Below are 17,174 nucleotides of genomic sequence, written 5' to 3' on the forward strand. Positions count from 1 at the left end.
CCCCCACCCCAAATCCTTGCACAACTCGAAACCTGCCCTGCTGTTGTGTAATCCCTTGTCTTTCTACCTCTAATCATCAACAGAACCCAACAGTATCTCTCTTGACTTTCCACACCCACGTCTACGAATACAGGTTTTCCCTCCTTTCCCTTTTCCCTCTGTGATCTTCTTGTTTTCAGTGTCTTTCTGTTTTTCTCTTCAGTACATAATGCTAGAGTGTCCCCCACCCAAATCATCAACCGCTTTTCATTTTCCTGCAAAAACGTCCCGCCCATCTTGCAAACGTCCTATCAGATGAGCGGCTCATCTTGTCTAATGAAGGGAAACGGATATACAGCCATGCTTTAGTGTGATTGGTGTCTTGTATACAACTTTCCTTCAATGCACTCTAAGTTATCAGATGATTATTTTTTTTCTTGTAAAAAGTTTTACTGACCCTTGCATTTAAATTTTAACATTTAACAACACTTTGACACACATGGTGCGTCCGAAATCGCATGGGTAGGTACTACAATTGGATGAGTAATAAACTTCATGACTGTTAAAAAGGCCGCAAGGACAGTTATGAAAGTCTGCAGAGGTCCTCTCTATGACATCATTTTCTATTTTCTTTTTTATTTGTTGTCACTACAGTGAATTTTGGTTGATGAATGCGCTTGTCAACCCCCACTTTGGTTATTTTGAGGAGTAAGGACTCTGAAGGAGAGCTCTATCCGCATTTAGCTGTAGTTGTACAGTGGCTAATCAAACAGGGCGCTAGGATAGCAGGCTGTTTTTGAAGGAATTTGGTTTACCTCCATTTGGCTACTAGGCATATGTGAAGTTTCACTTATTGGTGCAGAGTTGGCCACCCCTGATCATATCTACCATGTTGTTATGGTCCAGCCAACAGCAGATCCTGTCGTCCAACTGCCTCGTCACACACCCAGACACACACACACACGCATTCCCTTATCCTCTCTCCAAAAGAGGAAGCAGCCCAGACCGCGGAGGAGCTTCCTGTGTGGTTGTGGATGGGAAGTGGCAATTAGCAAAGAGAATCTTTCGCTCGCTCGTTCTTTCTCCATCTTTTTTGCCCTCCCAACTCTGGCTTTCCCATTCTTCCTCTTGACAACAACTTTCCTTCATTAATTTTAACACATTAGCAATCTCTTTTAGCCATTACCACACTTGTTGAATCATAACCAGCACGTAATGTGCTGCCTTTTAGGCCATAGTACCTCTAGCATCGCTCATCATCATCTCAGGAATGAACCCCTCATGAACTCCCCATCTTAAAAGTACCGCTTAGACCCCCCCTGCTCATCCAGATTAGCATCTACAGCCATCTGCCAGGCTGACACCCACCAAAGCAGAGATGTGCCTGTGTGGTCATGTGTAGTTGTCTGAAAATTGGGTGAAACCAGTCATAGTTTCATAGGCCACATTCATAGGCTCTAATCGGTTTGAAATTCAGTGTTTGTGTAAAGCCCTGGGTATACTTGTTTTTTTTTTTGTTAATGTGTACACTATAGTGTACACGCACATTCGAACGCATAGCCTTGGAAAGTATACTTCATTTGACTCATACGCATACACAGACTTTAGACGCATGCACAGTTTTGAGCAATCTCTCGCCACGAGTTATAACCCATGTAAATATATTTGTATTCTTTCATGCTAGAGTTGTACAAATGAGTGTACTTTCTAACCTCTTTGCACAATCTCTCATCTATGTAGGCCTCCATTGTCGCTGTAGCTTGCATGCGTTCCGGTCTGTTCTGTTTATGCAGTTTTTCTTTGACTACCTTGTGAATCGACGACCCCAGGGCACAGTTGCCATCTTGTGGATTAACTAATTACTGCAAAAAAAATTAAATGCACATGTGCGACCTGTGCGTACAAGTATGCACGGTTACAAAAATCCATACAGAACGCGCATACTCTTCTGATGACAAAATTTGCGTCATGCACACTGTACGCTGACCCTCGCGTACATGTGAAAAGTGAAGTATACATTGGGCTTTAGGGTCCATTTACAGAAAAACATAAACGCGAGGCACGAGCAGTGGAATGGAAAAAAACGCAAGATCTTAAGATGCATTTAAAAAAAAAAAAACGGTTGTTCAACTAGCGCATGTTTACATAGAAAAACAAGTACCAAAGTGGAATGCAAAAACATGTTCTGTGTGAACGGCTTCTAAGTGTGGAAGTAGAATACAGAATGAAACCTCAGAGTTCATTATGACGTCAAACTTTGTGGATGATGACTCTTACACACTTGCGTTCGCCATACTTTTGTGGTCATGAGACAAGTAGACACACTGCCTCTCACTTGTGCTCTCCAGACAGGTGCTGTAGCCATAAAGCACCAAGAGAATGCATGTACTGTGCCTCATCTAGAGAACACACATCATGTTCCGCTGACTGGGAAATGGCCTCTGTAGTGTACTCTCTGAACAATTTTTTTTATTCTCATATCATTCCTCTTTTGATTTAGCCCCCAGATGCTTTAAACAAGGAAGCTGTTCTCTAACTTGCTGTTTTCTGCTCATAAAGATAAATGATTTTTATCATTGATGATTTTATGAGATTTTATTATGAGACTATTTGAATACAAGCTTGACTTTTAGTGCACTCAGAGCACCCTTGGCTTATCTGCATACGGTTTTCTTTTTCTTTTTTCCTCTCCATAGTTATGGAAAATTCAACGGAAGAGACGAGAACAGAATCCGCAAATTGCACCCTTACTGGGGTAGAGGTGGAGCAAAGCGATGATGTCCAGAGCCCCGCCCCCACAGAAACACAAACAACACACACAGGTAGAAATCTATCCTTCGGTCTTTCTGTCCGTCTATCCATCTGTTTGTCTGTCCATCTATCTATAGTTCTGTCTATCTACCTGTAGTTCTATAGTTCTTTATCATGTCTATCTACCCATCTATCTATAGTTCTCTGTCTGCCTGTCTGTCTATCTATCGATCTGTCTGTCTGTCTATCGTTCTGTCGTTCTACCTATCATTCTATTGTTTTATCTGTCGATCGTTCTATCTACCTATTGATCGTTCTATCAATATATCGACCTATCTATTGATCGATTGATCGATCGTTCTATCTGTTGTTCTATCTATCGTTCTATCATTTTATCTATCGACCTACCTATCTATCGTTCTTTCTATCTATCGTTCTATCCTTCTGTCTGTCTGCCATTAATACAAAGGAATTAAAACATCCACAGAGGGTTCTGCCAGTGTAGAGGAGGAAGGAAATGAATGGGAGAATGGACAGAATAGAGCAGATGGAGAGATGCATGTAGCCGATGGAGTGGACTTGTCTTCCATTAACTCCATGATGAACACTGTGATGAAAACACCTCAACTTAACGGCGGAGTAGACTCCGCCCACACCACGCCCAATAAGGTGCCAGTCAAAAGCCCCAGCACCAACCGCAGTGGAAGAAAGACCCAGGTAAGAGGGTATGAAGAGTAAGGGTGAAGGTCGCATACATATTTGCTAAATCGAATACAATCAGAAAATAGAAAGTGTCATGTATATGTGGATTTACATGCATACCTGCAATTTATATTTATATATATAAAACAGTAAAATAGAAGTAAAGCAATGAATTAAGTTTCTATATTTTTATAAATGTTTCTTAGTATTTTGGCAAACAGATGCACTGTTGATGTCCTTTTATTGTCAGAAACAAGAACTGTTTGGGGTTCTAAAACAGAAAATATATTTATAATCCAAACTAAACACTGAATGTTTAACACTGATTCATAATCTCAAAAAACAAACAAAGTCAAGTCATACTGACTCATTCCCCAAATGAACCAATCAAATGAGCCTTGGCAATGTCCTTGGCTGCATTCCAATTAGCATACTTCTACTATACAAAAGTTTGTACTTTGCTGCTGATGAGAAAGTTGATAGTTTTGAGTATGTAATGAGACAGTATGCCACTGTGACTTACTACCACGTCATTAAAATTGCGTCTTTGCGTAATGTTTGTGTTTGCATATAAACTTTAAAAACTAGCTATATTCACCACCTTAAAATTCATTATTTACTATTAGGTTAATACAATCAAAAACTCCACTATGTCATCTAGGCACTATTTTTAATTTACTATAATGGATAATGGAACACATTAATCCTAATCTTGGCACACTATTTTGGATTTTTAGTGAACTGGGATACAGCACTAAATAATGAATATCTGGTGCATATACACGTGTGTTTTTGTGGTTAGAAAGTGGTACAGGTGGGAAGGACTTTATGGATGCAGCATCCTGTTTTTAAATGAAAAGTGACAAATGGTCTTCTGGCATCTCAATCCACCTTTTGTCCACACGGCTGCATCACATGGCTCCCATTAGAGCATGCAATTCATCCCTTAACACTCCTGTGTGGGGGCAACAGGTGTCACTTTTAACCCCTTAACACTCCTGTGGAACTCTGGGGGTAGTTTAGTCTCTGAAGTTTTGGATCCAAACCACCCTTCCCCCTTTAGAGTATTCCTTCCCCATTTGAAAAACTCACCAATCAGAGCGTTGTTCTTTTGGCATATTTACATAGTCTGTATTTGGCATTTTTGCCTGAAGGACAATAGCTATACAATCTCATAGTCTTGCAATAAAGGCTGTGAGTCATATCTAGAGACCAAAATAGAAGTTTGAGGGTGGGATCTTTCAGTCTGTAAGCAGTGTTTCACCTGGAGAGTCTGTAGCCTAGTTCTCAGGCCTCTTTCACTCCTTTTGAGGAAAAGTAAAGAAGCTTACAGTGAGTTGTGTAATTTACTGGATTAACTGAGCATAAAGAGACGCGCCAAAGTGCAGCACAAACAGGCTCAGACAAAACCAGTAAAAAAAGTTGCTAACAGGTGTTAGCTCAGGTGCACCTTATAAATTGTAACCATGGAAAAAATGCATAACAGAATATAAATTACATCCTCTTTTTGAATCAAACTGTGGAGGTCATCCTTGGAAGACTACCTTTAAACACTTTTGAACACTACCATCTCTTCTGCTCACCAAGGCTGCATTTATTTGATCAAAAATACAGTAAAAACTGTAATATTGTGAAAATTTAAAATAAATGTTGAATATATTGTAAACTTCAGCATCATTAGTCCAGTCTTTAGTGTCACATGATCCTTCAGAAATCATTCTAATATGCTGATTTGCTGCTCAAGAAACATTTCTGATTATTATCATTGTTGGAAATGCTTCATATTTTGTGGAAACCGAAATCAGGTTTCTTTAAAGAATAGAAAGTTCAAAAGAACAGCATTTATTTGAACATTATTAATGGCTTTTCTGTCCCTTGTGATCATTTTAATGTGTCCTTGCTGATATATATATATATATCTTATTTATTTATTTTCTTTCAAAGAAAAATCTTAATTACCCCAGACATTTGGACGGCAGTGTAATAATAGTGCAATAACCCAATTTATGACCTATGAACTTTAAGCAGGTCAGTATGCCTGAATTGTAGCGATTAAATGAATGGTACTTCCTTATATGATGAAACTATTACTCCCAATTAAGGTCAAAAAACCAAACATTGTCTGTGAATGACACTTCCTCTCATAACATGCTGAATGGTAAATACAGTCAGCTTTAGCAATTGGCTCTCGCTGGTCCTGAACTGAAGCCAAGAGAGTCATAGAAGAAAAACAAGCTCTACGCCAGCGTGCCATCAGAGGAAAAAGGAAGTGCTTTTCTCTTCCTAGAGATGTTTTTGAAGATTCCAGTCTAGTTGAACCTCTTGTGTGTTTGTAGATCATGTGAGCGTCTATTTAGAGCTGAATTAGTGATGACTCATGCGCCTTCTCTGTTTTTATATATATATTATGAGATACCTACGCACTTATTTTATGACCTCATATCATAAGTATATAAGGCATTTTGTCATGTGACTGCATCAGATCTGTTAGAACAGGAACTGGTCTCACTGAATGGGGCCGTGCTGCTATGTTCAGTTAATGATCTGCCGTACTGTCGACAACAGCGAGAGGAAGGCAACATGTGTGGTGTCGGTTTACACAGATTTCCACTCAAGGTGAAAGAGGAAGCATTTCTCACTCCTTCAAGATGCTCTTCATGAAATACACAAACTCTCAAATTGATTGTGGTCCGTATTCAAAAGGACTGCATATTTGTAATAGGTACAGTGTTTGTGCTCGGCGGTTGTGCAGCAGTGACTGATGTAGCTCCTGGGGTTGAGCAAGTGTTTATTTAACAGAGTGAATTTAGCTCCGTATCTCACACATACAACATGTTCTGACAAGACATTCAAGGTCAGAAGACAAGGCCTCACTCCCTGCCTCCTGCATATGGGTTTTTACCCACGCGCTTTAAACGATGGCATTTGGTGTTTATACAAAAAGACTGGCTTTTATTGTTTATCACTGAATGTAACAGAGTTTTATTTATTCATTTTCTAATATACGTGTTTTGTGGCTTTTAGTATGTGTCTATTAGCTTTGAGGTTAATCTACTCTACACTCTTAAAAAGGTTTTTATTGCCATTGATGGTTTTAATGAAGAACCATTAGCGTCCATGAAACCTTTCGATTGCTCAAAAGTTTCTTAGATTATTAAAACTAAAAAAAGGGGGTTCTTTTAAGAACTGATCACTGACAGGTTCTTTGGGTTACCAAAAATGGTTCTTAAAGGATTAGTTCACTTCAGAATTCAAATTTCATGATAATTTACTCACCCTCATGTCATCCAAGATGTTTGTCTTTATTTCTTCAGTCAAAAAGAAATTAAGGTTTTTGAGGAAAACATTCAAGGATTTTTCTCCATATAGTGGACTTCACTGGGGTTTAACAGTTTGAAGGTCCAAATGTCAGTTTCACTGCAGCTTCAAAGGGCTCTACACGATCCCAGCAGAGGAATAAGGGTCTTGTCTAGCGAAACGATCAGTCATTTTCTGAAAAAAAAAAAAAATAAATAAAAAAAAAAATAACCACAAATGCTCATCTTGCACTGCTCTGCGTTGCGCCACGCATTACGTAATCACGTTGGAAAGGTCACGCGTGACAGGCGGGAGTACCGATCCAGTGTCTACAAAGGGAACGTGCAAAGATTAAGTCAAATGCCCTTTACAAAAAATGTAAAACAGCGATGTCGGACGATTTTGAAGTTGGAGGAGAAAATGAGATGGAGTTTTCCGCCCTACCGCTGTACTTCCGGCTACATCACACGCGACCTTTCCAACGTGATTACATAATGTGTGAAGCTGCATTAAAACAGCAATTTCGACTCCAGTGAAGTCCACTATATGGAGAAAAATTTGGAATGTTTTCCTCAAAAACATTAATTTCTTTTCGACTGAAGAAAGAAAGACATATACATCTTGGATGACATGGGGGTGAGTAAATTATCAGGAAATTTTAATTCTAAAGTGTACTAATCCTTTCTTGGCATCACTGCAAAAAAAACCTTTCAGAACCTTTATTTTTAAGATTGTACTGTTCAAAAGTTCTAAAGTGTTGGGTTTTTTTATTTTTATTTTTTTAAGAAATTAATATTTTTTTTCAGGAAACCACATTAAAGTAATCAAAATTGACAGTAAAGACATAGAATAAGTGCTGTTCCTTTGAGTTATTCATCAAAGAACACTGCAAAAAGTATCAAGGTTTGCACAAAAATATGAAGCAGCACAGCTGTTTTCAGTAATTCAGTAATTATTGTAAAAATAAGGTTCATTAGTTAACATTAGTTAACATGAACTAATAATGAACTACGCTTATACAGCATTTATTAATCTTTGTTAATGTTAATTTCAACATTTAATAATACATTATTAAAATCTTGTTACATTAATGCACTGTGAACTAACATGAACAAACTATGAACAGCTGTATTTTTATTAACTAATGTTAACAAAGATTAACAAATACCGTAACGAATATATTGCTCATGGTTGGCTCATGTTAGTTAATATATTAACTAATGTTTAACTAATGAACCTTATTGTAAAGTGTTACCCTGTTTTCAACATTGATAATAATCAGAAATGTCTTTTGAGCAGCAAATCAGCATATTAGAATGATTTCTGAAGGATCATGTGACACTGAAGACTGGAGTAATGATGCTGAAAATTCAGCTTTGATCACAGGAATGTATTATGTTTTAAAATATAACATTTTTAAATACATAATTGTTTTAGAATATTACTCTTTTTACAGTGTTTTTGATCAAGCCTTGGTGAGCATAAGTTATTTCCAAAACATTCAAAAATGTGGGGTTGGTTTTCTTTTTTAGTGTTACTGTATGTAATAGTGTACTCAGAAAAAGTTGACAGACTTTTAGCAGATATATACTTTTGAAATATTTGTTTTTAAACAGACTCTGGTGTGCATCCGAGTCCTGAAAACAGCTTTCGTGCCAACCAGACATCAAATTTGCGTCTGCACCAAATCTCTGCTGTGAAATTACCTTAAAACACCTTTTGTCACATAATATAACACAATGCTGAATGTATGCTATGGAGATTTATAACTCAAACATTTTGCCTTGTATATATTTGTTTCAGGAAGCCAAAGATGACAGCGGGTGTATTGTCTGTCCGCTGTGCGATAAGGGCTTTCAGACCCAACACCAGCTCACCATGCACATCCGCCAGGTAACATGCACACCTAATTCATTTGTTCAGTATATTGTTGCATACCTGTTGATTTCTTAAAGTCTGTATGCAAGTCAGCAAAGATGACATAAAGTCAAATACCATTTGTCCAAGTATTTTCAGAACACGCTTCGTCAGAAACCCTGGGAGAATTAGACAAAATATTGATGAACTTGGCCTATAATGTTAATTAGCTTATTGAGTTAGCTGACCCAAATATCCTTTTTCTAGCACAACACCGATAGTGGGAATTCAGACCACTGTTGCAGTATCTGCGGGAAGTCTCTGAGCTCGGCTAGCTCTCTGGATCGTCACATGCTAGTGCACAGTGGAGAGAGACCCTACAAATGCACTGTGTGCCATCAGACTTTCACTACCAATGGCAACATGCACAGGTGAGTCCTGGTTTTCAAACAAAATGATTTGCATTCTGCAATGTGGAGTCAAGATGTGTTCCTTAGGTTAAAGATTTTGAATGGCACACCAGAATTGATCTTGCTTTAACAGATTTCATTTCTCAAAGACAACATAAAAACCACCCGTTTAATCAATTTATGAGGAAAATGGGAGATTCAGTGGGAAATAACGTAGTATTGGGACTTTACATTGGGAAGAAATTGGATTTCGAAAGGGGGTGAACATTTTTTGCTGTAATACTATTGGTTAATTGTTTTTATTCGCCCATGAGGCCTTGGTTATGTCATTTCTTTTGAGAGATGCTTTTTTTAATAGCACTTTAAACTTTTTAAAAGCTTTTCTTTATTTAATTCATACTGATAATTGTGCATTGATTTAAAAAGTTAATTTTGATTTCAAGCCATCTTTCAGCTAATAGTTTAATTATCCATTAATTATTTTGACTGAGGATTGAGTTTATAATTTCATACACACCTTTGTGAACTGTTGATTATTCAAATTCAGCTTGTCTTAAATGCGGTGACAGATAGCTATGAGTAAGATGTGTCTCTGAATATGTGTGTGATTTAAGGGAAGGGTGATGTGCAAGAGTAGCACAGACATCCGCCCTAATGTGTCGTCATACCTTCTGCTTAAATGCTCAGCAAAGAGCTGTAATCCCAAGCTTAGCATTGACTTTGTGTCTTAGTGGATTTAATATGTTTGTTTGTTTGTTTGTGAGCAAGCAAAATAAGTCATATGCAGTTATTTTATGGGTCAGAATTTAAAACATGCAGACCCAAGTGGTAACTTGATATTTACATGTTATGAAGAAATGTGAGTGGTGCAAAACATGCCACCATGAAGATAGGGAGTTCTGGGTGGTTTCCAGGGTGTTGCTATGGGGTTGCTGGGATGTTCTAGGGCAGTGGTTCTCAAACCTGTCATGAAATACCCCCAGCACTGCACATTTTGAATGTCTCCCCTATATCTGACACACCCACTTCAGGTCTTGCAGTCTCTAATAATGAGCTCATGAGTTGAATCAGGTGTGATAAATGAGGGAGACATACAAAATGCAGGGTTAGGGGTACTCCAGAACAGGGTTGAGAACCACTGTTCTAGGGTTGCTAATGTGTTCCAAGTGGTTGCTAGTGTATTGCTATGCAGCAGCTAGGGTGTTCTGAGCGGTTGCTGTGTGTTTCTAGGGTGTTCTAGGATTGCTCAAATGTTTTAAAGAGTTAGTTCACCCAAAACGTAAACAGGGTAGGAGAAGCCTTGACAGTGATAATTAAATTGCTGTCTGTTGAGGAGTCAGAGAGCTCTCAAATTTCATCAAAATATCTTTGTGTTCCGAAGATGAACAAAGGTCTTACAGGTCTGGAACAACATGAGGGTGAGTAATAAAAGGTGGACTCAGTGGAATTTCAAATACACTGTTTAGAAGTTAGTCGGGCCGACACCAACAACAAACATCTAACCAATCAGCATTAGGGGACGTATGACGGTCGAGGAGAGAGAAGGAGCAAGAGGGAGATTTGAAAATAATAATAAAAAAAAAAAACTGCAGAATGAGAGATGGGACACAATACAAAAGAGCTCAAAAGAATATCACTGGAATGAAGGTTTATGACTGGGCAAGCACTTTAGGACCACGTTTATATTAGAAAAGCTTTCCAGCTCTGGAGAGAGCTAAGTGGGAAGGCCTGAAAACAGACGCGGAGGCTGCTTTGATCCCGCTTCTCATGTGAGTAACACTGTTTTGATTGTCTGGAGCTGCTGTGCTGTTTGCGACTAACAACGAATGCTTTTTATTTATTTTGTATTTGTGTTCTGTACGTTCATTTTTTTTGTGTGTGAGTTTTGGAGGCGGAGCAATGAAGAGAGGGGTGGGTTTGTTTGGGTTGATTTGAAATATCAACAATGTCCAACAGCGTTGTTTAAAATCTACTTACCGCACCTTTTAAAAGGGATAGTTCACCCAAAAATGAAAATTTGATGTTTATCTGCTTACCCCCAGGGCTTCCAAGATGTAGGTGACTTTGTTTCTTCAGTAGAACACAAATGATGATTTTTAACTCCAACTTTTGTGGTCTGTCAGTCGTATAATGCATGTCAATGGGAACTCCATCTATAAGAGTCAAAAAAACACGCACAGACAAATCCAAATTAAACCCTGCGGCTCGTGACGACACAATGATGTCCTAAGACACAAAACGATCAGTTTGTGCGAGAAACTGAACAGTATTTATATAATTTTTTACCTCTAATACACCACTATGTTCAACTGCCTTGCGCATCCGGTTGGTGAGGTCTGAATGCGCTCTGACAACGGAAGTGATGTCTCGCACTCATTGAAGTATAGGCGCGAGACATCACTTCCGCAAAGCAGTTGGACATAGCGGTGTATTAGAGGTAAAAAATGATATAAATACTGTTCGGTTTCTCGCACAAACTGATCGTTTCGTGTCTTAGGACATCAGTTTGGATTTGGTTTAATTTGGATTTGTCTGTGCATGTTTTTTTTATTCTCATAGATGGTGTTACCGTTTCAATGCATTATATGACTGACAGACCGCAACGGTTGAAGTTAAAAATCATCATTTGTGTTCTACTGAAGAAACAAAGTCACCTACATCTTGGATGCCCTGGGGGTAAGCAGATAAACATCAAATTTTCATTTTTGGGTGAGCTAACCCTTTAAGTAGTTGCTAGTGCATTGCTATGCAGCTGCAAGGGTGTTCCTATCAAACAAGGTAAGATGTAAATGAAAACTCAATACAGTACTGACACGCTGTCTGTGAAGCTGCTTTCTGTTTGTGCATTTTGGGTTATGCACACAGAGAGCCGCTTCACAGATAGCGCACCAGTACCGAATTGAGTTCTAAGATGAGTCTTATTGCTCTTGAATAGCTAATCATAGGATAGGCCTACGTTTGGACCATCCTCGGTCAGCCACTCTCTCTCGCTTCACGGAGCAGGTGAGTGGAACCCAGATAGTGTGATCATATACTATAACGCTAGCAATTCTGTGTTAATTGCATTAAATATTTTAACCCGTTAAATAGAAATTATTCAACAGAAATGAACGCGTTATTTTTAGCAGCCCTAATAATTTAAGAAGTTGAATTTCGCAGAGATGTATGCTGGGTTTTTTTAGAGAAGTGAAAGCTTGTTGGTCGATTACATCCCTTAGGCCTCACCCTGCCTTTGACTGCGTTGAAGAGTTGCCCAGAGGATGAGTGTGCCACAGAGATAAATGAAAAGGCGTTGGTTTGTTTGTGTATGTTGGTGGTCATATACGTGTGCTACCGCTGGGGTTTGTCAGCTATGTAGCATTGCTCTTGTTTAAGGAGAGAGAGCTTTTGCAGGAAGTGAGGGGTGACTTTAAAACACCTCCCCCACCCGTCGCTTCCCCTACTTTTGGTCATGGTATCTTCTCCCAGCAGGCCCTTGCTGATGGAGGAGGTAAACATGAACTTCCTCCCAAGGTTGCGAAGGTTGATGGTGAAGTGCATATGGGGAATCTGTGTGTGTGTGTATTTGTGGACAGCTCTTTGCAGTTGTTAAAGGCCTGCAGGGTAGGACAGCTTGTATGGATGCTCTTTAAATTGCAGTTATCTGGTAGTAAGCAGAAGTAAAGTGCAGAATTGGAAATATTACACAAACTTTATTTTTTGTGGAATGTGCGGCTGTGACGGATGTGAAGAGAATCTGGTTTTACTGCATCAGCTGTTACTGTCCTGATAACATTTCCTCATCTTTCTCATAGTCTTTTTTCTTACTTATCGATCTGAATTTTTTTTCACCCATTGTTGTCATCTTACAGGCAAAAATTCCCATCACTCATGTCTTTAGCACAAACAGTGCTGGACAAGGTACATGCCAAAGTTTAATTGTGATTTGTTGTGAATTACATAATGTATGTTAGAACCTTTGGCTACATTCGGTTCATTTTTTGCTCTCCGTTGTAGACATGAAAACCTGTGAGAAAAGTGTGAGAAAGTGTTTTTTTCAGTGCTTAAATAAGTTGACTGATAGTTTTGAGGCCTCATGCATGTCCAAGGAAGTCCATGTAGTTGGCAAGGAGGCAGCCATCTTGTGCCAAAGCATCACATGGTTAGAGGGGGGCTGGGAGGAGAAGGAGGGAGTCCCTGTTGCCATGGAGAAAGGTCACAACTTCACAGAAGAGAGTCAGAGTGTGTTCTGATTGGCTGCTTATATTTGCTTTAACTCCTTCAGTCTTAGTTACACCACTGAACAGCCACAGGTTTAAAGGGGGTGCCCTTGCTGTGACATTGCTTGGAAAAGAGTTAACTTTCTGACACCACAGTGCCCTCTGTCTGTGCTCTGCGGGAGCACGATGGAATGCTTGGATTGGATGGAATAAACCTGTTTATGCATCAACAACTTTTATGATCCTTTACAGATTAGCCAGCCTGCTCATGAAATGTCCATATTGACATCCTTCATTTTCAAGGACAGGAAACTTCAGTCTAGTGCAGTTTGGAAAAAACGTTACTGCCACATTACTCATTACAATTTAAATTAATTGAAACTGTTCTGCATGACTCAGATTCAGTCATGTCATTATTATAAACTAGCAATATTCAACTAATTATTATTTTTCAGTGGATAAGTTGTCATCCTATATGAGGTTACAGTGGTGGTGATTTCCATCCAATCACAGTTTGCTGACTTGGCAGTGTTGGATTTCTGTGATTGGTCAGAGGCAAGGTCAGAGTCCAGAGCAGAGATATAACAGCCTGTCAGGTCCTCACACGAGTGTCCAACATGCTGCCTGCTATTAATAAACCACTGACTGCAGAGTGAAAACTGAGACCTGCAAGACCATGGGATGTCTGACCTTTTTCACACTTGCACATGCATATACACTTCCAAAGCACTTTTATAAGATAAACTTTTATAGGTACACTTAGATAGAGCCCTTCCTGGACACATCCAGCAGACATGTTTCATTTGAAATGTAATCTTTGATTGTACAATAAATATAAATCTTTTTATCTCTGTATGAGTTCAGTGAGAGATAAAACGAATAGTGTGTGTGATATTTTAGCCAACAGTGGACTTCAAACTGTTACTTAAGTCAGGCATCCTTTTCATTCATCTATTTCTTTGGGCCTCTACTTCCTATGGATCCTCACTGGGTTTCTCAGGATCTCTCTGGAAAATAGAGGATCAACTTCTGGCCCTCTCCATGCAACATTACCGCTCTCTTCCGCTGATCTCTACCCGCCATCTTGGACTCAACATATGCACATATAGAGGCTGCAGATAATTGCAGTAGTTTCCAGCCCATTAGCATCCTCCCATTACAGTCATTTCTTTTGGCTCCCTTTGGGATGAACAGGGGTTCCTTTACCCTAAATTTCTAGAGTATTATTCATTAATTACTCATCCATCAAACCAGTGGGAGGCAGCTGGATATGTCCTTAAGATGCATCTACTCCCAACCATAAACACTGCAGTGCCCAAGCATTTTTCAGAGAAATGTAACAGAATAATTTGTGGTGATCGCTAAGCAATATGCAACAGCTGGTTTGTTAACGCACGACATTCAGTTTTAAAGGACTTTTTTATCTGTTTTCAGACACATGAAGATCCATGAGAAGGACTCTGCCAGCTCCATCCCCAGCAGTCCGACTCTGTCTCCACCTAAGCGTCGACGTCCCTCTGCAGCTAAACGCAAACTAAGCCATGATGAAGACAGGGAGAAGACAGAGGAGCCATCCAGCAAAAAGGTAAGTGTGGATCCACCATCTTATCCAGTGCTACCTGTGCCTCAGGACAGTGCTCCCAAATTGAGCTACAAATAGCTGACAGTGACCTGTGTGCTGCAGGTCCTGGAGGATAGTGGGGCAGATGAGCAGGGTTTGAACAAAGGACAGGAGGAAGTCTTGACCTGTCCTATCTGCTTCAAGAGCCTCACATGCAAAAACGACTTTGACACCCACATGGAGACCCATCCTGACACTACACTGAGGTACAAACACATGCATTAGTACATTAAATGTATGAACAAAACACAATCCTGATTCATGTCTCAAGTATTGAATTTATTTCAGAACTGACAGGCTTGGTAACAAAGGAATGTTTAAGGTTTGATAATGGAAAAGTTCTAGCCCTTCCTACACTCGGTTTTCTGTTCAGTATATTATAGCTGTCCATTAAGCTCAGACAGGAATGTTGTCCCTTTGTTCGAGGTGAGAGTTGTATTGCAGGGGGACGCCAGTAGCGGGGGCTTTAGGCTGGATCCCTGCAGTTGCTGGGAGATATGGTGGCATGCTTTGTGCTGGTACAGTCATAATTTAACACATCCGAATACAGAGGGTGCAACTCCTCTTGCTTACTAACTATGCGAAGGGATTTTGTTTCAGTGGGATTTGCCTTTTATATTGTGCTACATGTTAAAAAAACATTTGTTTGGTTCAGATAGAAATCTTTTATTTTGTTTTACAGGTTTGGCCTTCTGAGTGCCAAAGTTTGGTTTTTAAGCTTATTAAAATGTTATTGGTTGAGGATGATCATACCTACATGTCTGTAATCCTGTCGACGTGTCCCCCTCCCACTCGTGAGAGGCCTAAGAGGTTCTTCCCTCCCCCCTGCATGTGGCCCCCAGGCTTAGGGCAAGGGAGTGGCACGTAGAGGAAAGAAGGAAAAATGGAGGGGGGAGGTACCACAGAGGTTGTGTGGCTGGGGGGGATTTAATGAGACACAGGAGGAGACTTTAGCAAGATGCATTCTGCAGGACATCTCTGTAATAGTGTGTGCATGCATGCATGTGTGTGAGGTGGTAGCTGTATCCTTGGAGATGTCAGTCTGTAGACTATCCCTCTAAAATCACCCAACCAACGGCTAGCTCCTCTAGTTAATGGATAGCTGTAGGGCATGGCTCTGGGTAAAGGAAGTTGGCAGGACCTGTCTGAGTTTCAGAGCAGAGTTATTGTTGTATGGAACTGCTGCAAATTTAGCACTAATCCTGTGTAATCACAAGAGCTAAGAGTGCTAGTTAAGAGGATCTAGACTGCTGTGAATTGGGTTCCACTCTGAAGAGTTCTAAAAGCAGCAAAATAACCACACTCACACGTACAAACAGACATAAGAATGCTTTTCAAGATACCGACATGTTATCTGTCTCACCCAAACAGCCCTTCCAAGTAAGATGGACACTCCCATACATACATGCTATAATAAAATTAATAGTTCCAACTCTGAAATCTGATTGGATGAGCCATGTTTGAAGTCATTGCAAAATAGCCAATAGAAACAACTGCATCCTGGACAGGGAATGGTTTAGTGTAATTATAGGTAATAGTGCTTGAACTCTTTGTAACAGGAAAGCTAAATTTTGCTTCTCCATTTTAACTAACATGATTTTCTCATGCAAATCTGACCAAATTTATAAAAGCATTCACAAGCAGTAATCTTCAACCTGTTAGCAATTTAGCTCTTTATGCTTCTCAGGTGGATGCGCTGCTATGCTCTGCCTTGCGTTGCATTGTGTATGTTTGCGGAGATAAAAGCAGCTTATAGTTCCTATGGACACGTCTTCACTATGATCAGGGGCAGGGCATGTGACAAGACCAGTGCACAGACATTAGCCAGCTGTCTCTTGCAGCACCCAATAGACACAGAACGAGAGCCTTTGTAGGCTAGGGTGTGATTATTACTGACTTTGCAATTCACTTAGGAAATACCAGATATATTTGGATGTCTAGGATGTATTTCTACAGCACACTGTATATTGGGCACTGTATTTCTTGAAGATTTTGGGCAATGATAAATAATAATAATATTAATAATAATGTCAGTGTGTTATTGAGCATGAATCTATGTGTATACAACAGGCAGATTAAGTACAAACAATGTGTGTAGTGTATCTTGAAATCAACACCTTACATTAGCATTCTTATTCCTAGATGTGATTTATGCTGCATTTCATTCCGGACACACCGAAGTTTGCTCCGCCACAATGCAGCTACCCATAAGCAGCTACCCACAGACCCCAATGGACAACCCTTTATTCAGAATAACCCATCCATCCCTCTTGGCTTTAATGATCTGGCTTTCATTGACTTTTCATGCCAGAAGTTCCCTCGTATTGCCCAGGTAAAAGCCATAGTCAACCTTTCTGT

General features: G+C 39.7%; 1 protein-coding gene across 7 annotated transcripts in view; it reads left to right on the top strand.

Moving 5' to 3' along the window:
* rreb1a (ras responsive element binding protein 1a) overlaps positions 1-17,174 on the top strand; it is a 55,911-nt gene that overhangs the window by 31,707 nt on the left and 7,030 nt on the right. For 3 of the 7 annotated variants that reach the window (XM_051881530.1, XM_051881529.1, XM_051881531.1), the window contains 7 exons: positions 2,676-2,801; positions 3,218-3,447; positions 8,533-8,622; positions 8,854-9,017; positions 14,630-14,780; positions 14,880-15,022; positions 16,959-17,148. In XM_051881530.1, the coding sequence (XP_051737490.1) occupies positions 2,678-2,801; positions 3,218-3,447; positions 8,533-8,622; positions 8,854-9,017; positions 14,630-14,780; positions 14,880-15,022; positions 16,959-17,148 (1,092 nt within the window). In that variant the 5' untranslated portion in view covers positions 2,676-2,677. Of the gene's footprint in view, positions 1-2,675; positions 2,802-3,217; positions 3,448-8,345; positions 8,623-8,853; positions 9,018-14,629; positions 14,781-14,879; positions 15,023-16,958; positions 17,149-17,174 lie in introns of those variants that run through there. The other 4 variants (XM_051881534.1, XM_051881535.1, XM_051881532.1 and 1 more) reach the window with 3 other exon arrangements.

The sequence above is a fragment of the Ctenopharyngodon idella genome, chromosome 23 (genome assembly GCF_019924925.1).
Source record: "Ctenopharyngodon idella isolate HZGC_01 chromosome 23, HZGC01, whole genome shotgun sequence".
NCBI classification, from domain to species: domain Eukaryota; kingdom Metazoa; phylum Chordata; class Actinopteri; order Cypriniformes; family Xenocyprididae; genus Ctenopharyngodon; species Ctenopharyngodon idella.